Source organism: Tachypleus tridentatus, unplaced genomic scaffold, assembly GCF_004210375.1.
Source record: "Tachypleus tridentatus isolate NWPU-2018 unplaced genomic scaffold, ASM421037v1 Hic_cluster_2, whole genome shotgun sequence".
NCBI lineage: Eukaryota > Metazoa > Arthropoda > Merostomata > Xiphosura > Limulidae > Tachypleus > Tachypleus tridentatus.
Window position 1 is genome coordinate 47,495,899 of NW_027467782.1, and position 12,465 is coordinate 47,508,363.

The 12,465-nt window shown below is 32.2% G+C and overlaps 1 protein-coding gene across 1 annotated transcript; it reads left to right on the top strand.

The window, feature by feature from the left end:
- The first annotated feature begins 2,077 nt into the window (after positions 1-2,077).
- On the top strand, positions 2,078-11,330 carry LOC143242301 (uncharacterized). The gene is made up of 7 exons (XM_076485663.1): positions 2,078-2,081; positions 2,185-2,823; positions 3,961-4,077; positions 5,726-5,857; positions 6,663-6,788; positions 8,119-8,250; positions 10,612-11,330. Exons 1-7 carry the CDS (start codon positions 2,078-2,080, stop codon positions 10,680-10,682), a joined length of 1,221 nt encoding a protein of 406 aa, XP_076341778.1. The 3' UTR covers positions 10,683-11,330.
- The last annotated feature ends 1,135 nt before the right edge of the window (positions 11,331-12,465 follow it).

Here is a 12,465-nt window from a genome sequence, read left to right on the forward strand (position 1 = left end):
TTTAGTCTTAGTATAGTAAGTAGTTGTAAAGAATGGAGTTTAGTCTTACTAAAGTAAGTAGCTGTAAAGGATGGAGGTTAGTCTTACCAAAGTAGGTGGTTGTAAAGGATGGAATTTAGTCTTACTAAAGTAGGTGGTTGTAAAGGATGGAGTTTAGTCTTACTAAAGTAGGTGGTTGTAAAGAATGGAGTTTAGTCTTAGTATAGTAAGTAGTTGTGAAGGATGGAGTTTAGTCTTACTAAAGTAAGTAGCTGTAAAGGATGGAGTTTAGTCTTACTAAAGTAGGTGGTTGTAAAGAATGGAGTTTAGTCTTACTAAAGTAGGTGGTTGTAAAGGATGGAATTTAGTCTTACTAAAGTAGGTGGTTGTAAAGGATGGAGTTTAGTCTTAGTATAGTCGGTGGTTGTAAAGGAAGAAGTTTAGTCTTACTAAAGTAAGTAGTTGTAAAGGATGGAGTTTAGTCTTACTAAAGTAAGTAGCTGTAAAGGATGGAGTTTAGTCTTACTAAGGTAGGTGGTTGTAAAGGATGGAGTTTAGTCTTACTAAAGTAGGTGGTTGTAAAGGATGGAGTTTAGTCTTACTAAAGTAGGTGGTTGTAAAGAATGGAGTTTAGTCTTACTAAAGTAGGTGGTTGTAAAGAATGGAGTTTAGTCTTACTAAGGTAGGTGGTTGTAAAGGAAGGAGTTTAGTCTTACTAAAGTAAGTAGCTGTAAAGGATGGAGTTTAGTCTTACTAAGGTAGGTGGTTGTATAGAATGGAGTTTATTTATACTAAAGTAGGTGGTTGTAAAGAATGGAGTTAAGTCTTAGTATAGTAAGTAGTTGTGAAGGATGGAGTTTAGTCTTAGTATAGTAAGTAGTTGTGAAGGATGGAGTTTAGTCTTAGTATAGTAAGTAGTTGTGAAGGATGGAGTTTAGTCTTAGTATAGTAAGTAGTTGTGAAGGATAGAGTTTAGTCTTACTAAAGTAAAGTAGCTGTAAGGATGGAGTTTAGTCTTATTAAAGTAAGTAGCTGTAAGGATGGAGTTTAGTCTTACTAAAGTAGGTTGTTGTATAGAATGGAGTTTACTCTTAGTATAGTAAAAGTAGCTGTAAAGGATGGAGTTTAGTCTTAGTATAGTAAGTAGTTGTAAAGAATGGAGTTTAGTCTTAGTATAGTAAGTAGTTGTGAAGGATGGAGTTTAGTCTTAGTATAGTAAGTAGTTGTGAAGGATGGAGTTTAGTCTTAGTATAGTAAGTAGTTGTGAAGGATGGAGTTTAGTCTTAGTATAGTAAGTAGTTGTGAAGGATAGAGTTTAGTCTTACTAAAGTAAGTAGCTGTAAAGGATGGAGTTTAGTCTTATTAAAGTAAGTAGCTGTAAAGGATGGAGTTTAGTCTTACTAAAGTAGGTTGTTGTATAGAATGGAGTTTACTCTTAGTATAGTAAGTAGCTGTAAAGGATGGAGTTTAGTCTTAGTATAGTAAGTAGTTGTAAAGAATGGAGTTTAGTCTTAGTATAGTAAGTAGTTGTGAAGGATGGAGTTTAGTCTTAGTATAGTAAGTAGTTGTGAAGGATGGAGTTTAGTCTTAGTATAGTAAGTAGTTGTGAAGGATGGAGTTTAGTCTTAGTATAGTAAGTAGTTGTGAAGGATAGAGTTTAGTCTTACTAAAGTAAGTAGCTGTAAAGGATGGAGTTTAGTCTTACTAAAGTAAGTAGCTGTAAAGGATGGAGTTTAGTCTTACTAAAGTAGGTTGTTGTATAGAATGGAGTTTACTCTTAGTATAGTAAGTAGCTGTAAAGGATGGAGTTTAGTCTTAGTATAGTAAGTAGTTGTAAAGAATGGAGTTTAGTCTTAGTATAGTAAGTAGTTGTGAAGGATGGAGTTTAGTCTTACCAAAGTAGGTGGTTGTAAAGGATGGAGTTTAGTCTTACTAAAGTAGGTGGTTGTAAGGGATGGAGTTTAGTCTTACCAAAGTAGATGGATTCAAAGTTCAACTTTAAAATAGCATTTTAAAGTGACAACTTCTTATTGCTGGCTTTAACTTTGTTTGTTTCGAATTTCGCGCAAATTTACACCACAAATGAAAGTTGGTGTAGATGGGTTAGTGTGATGACAGTATTGAAACTGCTCTGAAATCATTCGATATTAACGTAAATTATCTTCTATTCTTTCGTAAAATTATCTACTTTTTATTCCGCACTAGGTATCTCTACTAATTCTACAACAGCGTCCACAATTGGTTTTTCTTCAACACCAAGTCGCCCCACTGATTCTATAATAAAGTCCACTGCTGGTTTTTCTTCAACACCAGGTAACATTAGTGGTTCTACAACAGATTCCTCCACTGATTCTTCAACACCAAGTAGCCCCACTGATTCTACATCAAAGTCCACTGCTGGTTTTTCTTCAACACCAGGTAAGATTAGTGGTTCTATAACAGATTCCTCCACTGATTCTTCAACACCAAGTAGCCCCGCTGGTTTTTCAACAGACTATTTTACAGGTTATTTAACAAAATCTACACTTTTTAGCCCTTCAACGACCGAGAAAAGAACTACCACAACAGAACTGTTTGATCCCTGCTCACCAAATCCGTGCCTGAATGGTGGAACTTGTGACGCAATTAGCACCAATGAATATTCGTGTACTTGTCGTTATGGGTTTGTTGATGTGAACTGTAAAGAGCTGGACTACTGTAACTTCACTCTTAATGGTACAAGAGGAGACGATTATTGTAATAACAACAATGCTATATGTATTTCTGACAACAAAACAGAGTCTTTCATTTGTTCTTGTGTTGAAGATCTCGACTACTTTGACTACAACGAGAACAGTTGTAAAGGTAAGAAATTATATTTCAAGGTGTAATTTATCACTTTGTTTTCGGTTTCATCAAATAATACAATGCAATTAGTACAAGTACTTAAATTCACCTTAAAAAATTCATCCTATATAAGTCGATTTAAGAGAAAACTTGATATAGTTTATAGGGTTATGAAATATTTTAAATTTTATTTTAATTTTTATAATGCTAATGTTGTTAGGCGAGTTCCTCAGACTTACTATTTGCCTCCTAGATTTTATATAAAAATAAAACTGTTTAAATTGTTTGTTTTTTGTCGAAATCTAAAATGCTTTCCTTAGATTGTTCAGCGGTAAGTTTACGGACCGCAAAAATTAACAAATTACACTGCACAACACAGTTTTTGCTTCTTGAACACTGTTGGATGTTCCTTATAGATTTCTGGCTGCTGATCACGAAAATCACATCCAAATTTGCTCATCACGTGCCGTTTCATCGAAATCTTCAGTTTTGCTACAATGGAAAAACGATATCAGGTCAACTGGAATCCGCCAATGCTTGCTGATTACTGTTGGACACTGCAACGTGATGCACCGGACATTGAATACAAATGAAAATCAGGAGCAAAACACTTTTAATTATGTTGAACTTAATAGCATATTAGCAACATAAACGCAATTAAATACGTTGTTGCCGGTAAACAGTTAACTGTCTATTTCTCGGAGTTCCTACGCGATGAAGCAAAACCAAACCTATATTTGTGCATACCCACCAGGTACCTGTCACAATCAGCAAAACTTTTCAGAAAGTAAAACTTTTCAAAGAAATTGTTGTGCAGTGTTATCCGTGACGACGAGAAAACCCACTTGTAGAGAAAAATATATATTTAAAAACGGATGGTATGGATAGAGAAAGCTCTAGGTAGAGGAGCGAACAATATTTCAACCTTCTTTGGTCATCGTCAGGTTGACAAAAAAAAGACACCAAAATCTGACGATGACCGAAGAAGGTCAAAACGTTGTTCGCTCCTCTACTAGTGCTTTATCTATCCATACCATCCGTTTTTACATATAAATGAACAATGCGTAACTTTGCGCTTAAAAGAACTAGTTTGTTAATAATATATATAAGTCCTAGTTCAATTCTGAACTTTAATTACAGAACTTTGTTTTTCAGGAATACCTGAATGTTTATATAATGATATCTGTAAACAGCATGAGATCTGTAATACAACGACAGGTAAATGTCGTTGTAAGGAGGATTACCAGCACAACGACACAAACAGTTGTGTAGGTGAGTCTACCTAACTTATTTCAACCAGATCTATCTGTAACTGAACCAGATCCGTCTGTAACTGAACATTAAACGATATAAATAAACGACGATACTTTACGTAAATACACAAATATACACGAAAATATACAAATATACACAAATATACACGTAAATATACAAATATATACAAATATACACGTAAATATACAAATATATCAAATATACATGAAAATATAAGCAGGTATTCTGATGACTTATTCATTCGACACATTATTTGTTTTAAAGTAAGACTATACCAAGCATTATTTCATTTTACTTTACTTGGTTAATCGAGTAATTAAAAACAGCTGCAGGAATAGTCGGTTTCACTCGAAACCTGCCACAAATGATCAGTTTTAGTGTTATCATGATAAAACATAGATACAACAATGTTTATCGTAGTCCTTGACGACGAGAAACCCACTTGAAATCAAAATGTATCTCTGATCATCTGGTATGGATATTAACACTTCTACAAATCAAACAAAGAACAACATTTCGACCTCTTTAGGTCATCTTCAGGTTAACAATCAGTAATTGTATATTGTACATAGTATATTGTACTATGCTGCAACAATTCTTACAGCTTTCTGCAAGAAAATTATTGTGTCTCTAACGGTAAAGACCACTGGTTTCATGTTGTTGTATTCTTGTGTCTCTAACGGTAAAGACCACTGGTTTCATGTTGTTGTATTCTTGAGTCTCTAACGGTAAAGACCACTGGTTTCATGTTGTTGTATTCCACCCGAAATAATTGTCTAACTTCATTAAATAATCATTGAAAATAAAACTAAACAAATACACACATGTTCTTTCTGGACTGAAAACAAGGACATCAAAACATTCAATTCTCTTGTGTTTGTTTCTTAATCAAATACACACGTGTTGTTTCTGGAGTGAAAACAAGGACATCAAAACATTCAATTCACTTGTGTTTCTTAATCAAATACACACGTGTTGTTTCTGGAGTGAAAACAAGGACATCAAAACATTCAATTCACTTGTGTTTCTTAATCAAATACACACGTGTTGTTTCTGGAGTGAAAACAAGAACATCAAAACATTCACTTCACTTGTGTTTCTTAAACAAATACACACGTGTTGTTTCTGGAGTGAAAACAAGGACATCAAAACATTCACTTTACTTGTGTTTCTTAAACAAATACAAACGTGTTGTTTCTGGAGTGAAAACAAGGACACAAAACATTCACTTCACTTGCGTATCTTAAACAAATACAAACGTGTTGTTTCTGGAGTGAAGACAAGGACATCAAAACATTCATTTCACTTGTGTTTCTTAAACAAATACAAACGTGTTGTTTCTGGAGTGAAAACAAGGACATCAAAACATTCACTTCAGTTATTATTTTTTTAAACTGAGAAGAATTCTTTCTAATTAAAGTTGAAAACGGAATCAAACGAACTTCATTAGAGCTTAAGTTATACAGATTTGTTTCAAGTTCTATTTATAAATGTGTTAATAATTTTACTGGTTCGTTTTAGTAAAAATCCTTTAAGTCATTAAACTAAATATGTTGGGGAAAAAGAGCGAAAATGAAACTTCTTGTTTGTTGGATTTGTTTGTCACTTTTTAAATTCTCAACAAAAATCAACTTATTTTTAACAGCTAAGGATTTTTGTGCGGAAAACTGTAAAGGCTTAAATACAGTCTGTACGCGGGGACCCGAAGATAACCCAAAGAATATTGACTGCAAGTGTGTAACAAACTACGCAAAAAACAAAAACGGAGACTGCGAAGGTAAGTTTCATTTCGAAACAGCCACAAAACACTCTTTGTATGTCCTTGTATTTACAAGTTGCATGTTGTTAAAAATAATAATATATCTGACCAGTCAATAAATGTAGATAATTAATAGATTGTTGGTGATGTTAGTGGCCGTAATCCTAACAATAGCTAACGAGTTTCAGCCGACTTACGTTCATCCTAATTTTACATACTAAAGTATCCGCCCAAAACCTTTCTAATAATTAAAATGTATTTTACAGATAATACTATTAAAACAAATATTAAAAAACACGTGTTTCTGTCACTAATTCCATAATTCGTGAAAACTAGATACACCTAGTGGCCAATTAATAATTTTAAAGGGCCCTAGCCTCATGACCTTAACAGTGGCTGAACGTCAGCGACACATTACTACGACTTCAGTTCTGTCGAATTATAAAGTAATGTTGCATCCATCATGGTGCCATAAAAACTAACATTTATTATTAGTTTGAATGAATGAGTGTTACCATTTAATGTTCAAATATGTACATTATATTCAAAGCCACTTGGTGACCGGAGGTATACCTCATTTCCTGTTTTCCCTACCTTTTAATTCATGATTTCTAGAAAGTTATAGATCCTTTAGGAAGTTCAACAGATTTAAAGAGGGTTTAAGTATAAATCAGAATTTTCATGTTGGCGCGTGCTTTTTGTCAAGTCATCATTTTCAGTTTTCTTGAACATATTATTCACAATAATTATAGTAAAAATTAGTGAATTATGTAGAAAACTACAGAGAACTGAACAATAACTAGGGAATTATTTGTATTTCCAGCAACATTCTGTGAAAGTGGAAACCACAACTGTTCGAAGAATGAACAATGTAAGAAGAATTCGACTTTGAGCAGTGGTTACTCATGTGTGTGTGAAAAACCATTCACAGTAACAAATCAGAGCTGTGGTAATAAACACCTTAAAGATCTTATAATAAAATCATACACTTTCATTATTATCTTATAATAAACACCTTAAAGATCTTATAATAAAATCATACACTTTCATTATTATATTATAATAAACACCTTAAAGATCTTATAATAAAATCATACACTTTCATTATTATCTTATAATAAACACCTTAAAGATCTTATAATAAAATCGTACACTTTCATTATTATTTTATAATAAACACCTTAAAGATCTTATAATAAAATCATACACTTTCATTATTATATTATAATTAACACCTTAAAGATCTTATAATAAAATCATACACTTTCATTATTATCTTATAATAAACACCTTAAAGATCTTATAATAAAATCATACACTTTCATTATTATCTTATAATAAACACCTTAAAGATCTTATAATAAAATCATACACTTTCATTATTATCTTATAATAACACCTTAAAGATCTTATAATAAAATCATACACTTTCATTATTATCTTATAATAAACACCTTAAAGATCTTATAATAAAATCATACACTTTCATTATTATTTTATAATAAACACCTTAAAGATCTTATAATAAAATCATACACTTTCATTATTATCTTATAATAAACACCTTAAAGATCTTATAATAAAATCGTACACTTTCATTATTATTTTATAATAAACACCTTAAAGATCTTATAATAAAATCATACACTTTCATTATTATATTATAATTAACACCTTAAAGATCTTATAATAAAATCATACACTTTCATTATTATCTTATAATAAACACCTTAAAGATCTTATAATAAAATCATACACTTTCATTATTATCTTATAATAAATACCTTAAAGGTTATCTTATAATAGAAACAAACACTTTGATGATTAACATATGACAAGAACCTTAAAGGTTATCTGATAATAAAAACAAACACTTTCATTATTATCTCATAATAAAATCATACACTTTGATGATTATCTTATAATAAACACATTAAAGGTTATCTTATAATAGAAACAAACACCTCAATGAATATATAGGTCTAACCCTAACGAAAAATTAGTTTTCACTCTGTCACTCAAAGGTTTCGTTTCTCTTGACGCAACCACATGTTACTGTGTTTTAACAGTTGCTGGTTCAATAACTCTAGTCACATGTTAACTGTAGCGTTCAAAGCACAGATATGTGAAATATCTGATTTGATAGCAATTATAAAGAGAGAACAACAGTGCCATCTACTGTGTTTTTGTCTAATTTCATTGATATTAATATCTCATAACAATATTTTTTATGTATCATTCCGCGGTCTTCATACTCGGATAATTATTTTCATTCTCAGGACTGCAAAATGAAGGTGAGTGTACAAACTCAAACCTTAACTGTGGAAAAGGTGGCCAATGTAAACAGGTTGAAAATAAAGAATGGTGCATATGCAACAAGGGATACATTCTACATAATAACACGTGCGTGGGTAAGTTTAAAAATTAAATGTGTTGAATTATATATTTCAGTGACGTTAAGTATATTAAAGCGATAGATAGCAACTTCAAAATATATTGAGACAGAGAGACAGACGTTCATCCAACAATAATAGTAATAATATCAACACAAACTCAGACCTTCATCCCACAATAATAGTAATAATATCAACACAGACTCAGATCTTCATCCAACAATAATAGTAACAATATCAACACAGACTCAGACCTTCATTCGACAATAATAGTAATAATATCAACATTGACTCAGACCTTCATTCAACAATAATAGTAATAATATCAACACAGACTCAGACCTTCATCCAACAACAATAGTAATAATATCAATACAGACTCAGACCTTTATCCAACAATAATAGTAATAATATCAACACAGACTCAGACCTTCATCCAACAATAGTAGTAATAATATCAACACAGACTCAGACCTTCATCCAACAATAATAGTAATAATATCAACAAAGACTCAGACCTTCATTCAAAAAAAGTAGTAATAATATCAACACAGACTCAGACCTTCATCCAATAATAATAGTAATAATATCAACACAGACTCAGACCTTCATCCAACAATAGTAGTAATAATATCAACACAGACTCAGACCTTTATCCAACAATAATAGTAATAATATCAACACAGACTCAGACCTTCATCCAACAATAGTAGTAATAATATCAACACAGACTCAGACCTTCATCCAACAATAATAGTAATAATATCAACAAAGACTCAGACCTTCATCCCACAATAATAGTAATAATATCAACACAGACTCAGACCTTCATCCAACAATAATAGTAACAATATCAACACAGACTTAAACCTTCATCCAACAATAATTGTAATAATATCAACACAGACTCAGACCTTCATCCCACAATAATAGTAATAATATCAACACAGACTCAGGCCTTCATCCAACAATAGTAGTAATAATATCAACACAGACTCAGACCTTCATCCAATAATAATAGTAATAATATCAACACAGACTCAGACCTTCATCCCACAATAATAGTAATAATATCAACACAGACTCAGACCTTCATCCAACAATAATAGTAACAATATCAACACAGACTTAAACCTTCATCCAACAATAATTGTAATAATATCAACACAGACTCAGACCTTCATCCCACAATAATAGTAATAATATCAACAAAGACTCAGACATTCATTCAAAAAAAGTAGTAATAATATCAACACAGACTCAGACCTTCATCCAATAATAATAGTAATAATATCAACACAGACTCAGACCTTCATCCCACAATAATAGTAATAATATCAACACAGACTCAGGCCTTCATCCAACAATAGTAGTAACAATATCAACACAGACTCAGACCTTTATCCAACAATAATTGTAATAATATCAACACAAACTCAGACCTTCATCCAACATTAATAGTAATAATATCAACACAGACTCAGACCTTCATCCAACAATAGTAGTAACAATATCAACACAGACTTAGACCTTCATCCAACAATAGTAGTAACAATATCAACACAGACTCAGACCTTCATCCAACAATAATAGTAATAATATCAACACAGACTCAGACCTTCATCCAACAATAATAGTAACAATATCAACACAGACTCAAACCTTCATCCAACAATAATAGTAACAATATCAACACAGACTTAGACCTTCATCCAACAATAGTAGTAATAATATCAACACAGACTCAGACCTTCATCCAACAATAGTAGTAACAATATCAACACAGACTCAGACTTTCATCCAACAATAGTAGTAATAATATCAACACAGACTCAGACCTTCATCCAACAATAGTAGTAACAATATCAACACAGACTCAGACCTTAGTCCAGCAATAATAGTAATAATATCAACACAGTCTCAGACCTTTCTCCAACAATAATAGTAATAATATCAACACGGACTCAGACCTTCATCCAACAATAATAGTAACATACATATCTTAAAACTGTACGATAGTTTATAATATTTATATGGTTTATAACTGTATCAGGGTTTGTACTATACATACGTTAGATATGTACAATAGTTTATAACATTTATATGAGTTAGAACTTTTTCAGGGTTTGAACTATACATATCTTAACACTGTACAATAGTTTATAATATTCGTATGGTTTATAACTGTATCAGGGTTTGTACTATACATACGTTAGATATGTAGAATAGTTTATAACATTTATATGAGTTAGAACTTTATCAGTGTTTGAACTATACATATCTTAAAACTGTACAATAGTTTATAATATTTGTATGGTTTAGAACTTTATCAGGGTTTGTACCAAACATGCCTTAGAACTATACCACGGTTTGTTTCAGTTTTTGTTTTCACTCCTTGCTTCAAGAAACATTTTACTGACTTTGATCCTAAAAACAAGCGAGGTACTTAAGTGCCAGTGCAAGCTCGAGCAGTTAAGTACCTTTTGGTCAACAGATGTCTCCACTTCAATATTTGGATAAAAATTAATAACAGCACTTTATTTATCTGCACAATTTTTGCATCTACTGTTTCTGTGCGAGAAATACGCACCACATTCGCTGATTTTGAGAAGCCATCTTGTCGCTGTTCTGCTTTCTGGCTCGTTTGTCGTCTGTCCAATTTCTCCAAGTAACAAAGCGTGAAGATCTCTGTAAAGATATAACACCATAAATCACTGTCGCTGGTCAACTTAATTTTAAATAAGCTAATAAGTTAGGAGATTTGTTTTATATTACACATTTTAAACTGAAATTTTAGGCATTAACTAGTTAAAATTATATATGTATTTAGTTCCATAATTAAGGAAACAATTATATAACTGGCTAATAAATAGTTTAACTTGTAATTAAAAAAAAAGCCAGGGTGATAACCGTTTTATAAAGAGTTCAAACTAGTTATCAAAGTATTTATTTAATTATTAATTACGATTATGAAAAGGGAGTTAAATATTTTAGAGTACGTAACTATATTGTTATTATTTAAGTGTTCTCACTGCTTTATATGGAACACTTAAGTTTGAGATATACAGTCACGTGAAAAAGTTAGGACACCCTATGAAAACCTGTGTTTTGTGTAACATTTTTGGATATATAGATATTTAATATCAATTTCAACAATACTGAGAGATTATAGGAATATAACTAAACAATTAAAACTGAAGAAAAGACTTTTCAAGATCTTCTGTAAATGTAATTCTACAAAAATGCATATTCTGAGGAAAAATTTAGGACACCCCATATTTATATCCACATAAAATGGCTCAACTCACACACAGGTGTATCACACCAGGTGCACATGATTAGAAGATCGTTACTCAGCATTTTGAATGAGGCTTGTCCCATTTAAAACTCAGATATTTAGTTTGGTGTGCTCCTACCAAACAGAGGACATGTTTGGCGTAAACCAAATAAAGCATTCTAGGAAAAGAACCTCATACCAACTGTGAAGCATGGAGGTGGAAGTGTCATGGTTTGGCGCTGCTTTACTGCAGCAGGACCTGGACAGCTCACAATCATAGAATCCACCACGAATTCTACTGTGTATTAGAGGGAGATTGAGAATCATGTGAAATCATCTGTACGAAAATTAAAGCTGAAGCGGAACTGGACCCTACAACACGACAATGACCCAAAACATACCAGTAAATCCACCAAGGACTGGCAGAAAACTAAGAAATGGAGAGTCCTGGAATGGCCGAGTCAAAGCCCAGATTTTAATCCCATTGAGATGCTGTGGGGTGACTTGAAACGGGCTGTACATGCAAGAAACCCCTCAAACATCTCACAGCTGACAAAATTCTGAATTGAGGAGTGGGACAAACTTCCTTCAGACCGAAGTCAGAGACTAGTAGATGGCTACAAAATACGTCTCACCGCAGTTTTTTCAGCCAAAGGGGGTAACACTAGCTATTAGGGGGTAGGGTGTCCTAACATTTCCTCAGTTTGAATATGCATTTTTGTAGAATTACATTTACAGAAGATCTTGAAAATTCTTTTCGTCACTTTTAATTGTTTAGTTATATTCCTATAAGCTCTCAGTATTGTTAAAATTGAGATTAAATATCTACATATCCAAAAATGTTACAAAAATACACAGGCTTTCATAGGGTGTCCTAACTTTCTCACATGACTGTAGTCTCTTCTATCATGTACATGTTTCAAGATATAGTTTCCCTACCCTATTTTGGGACTAAT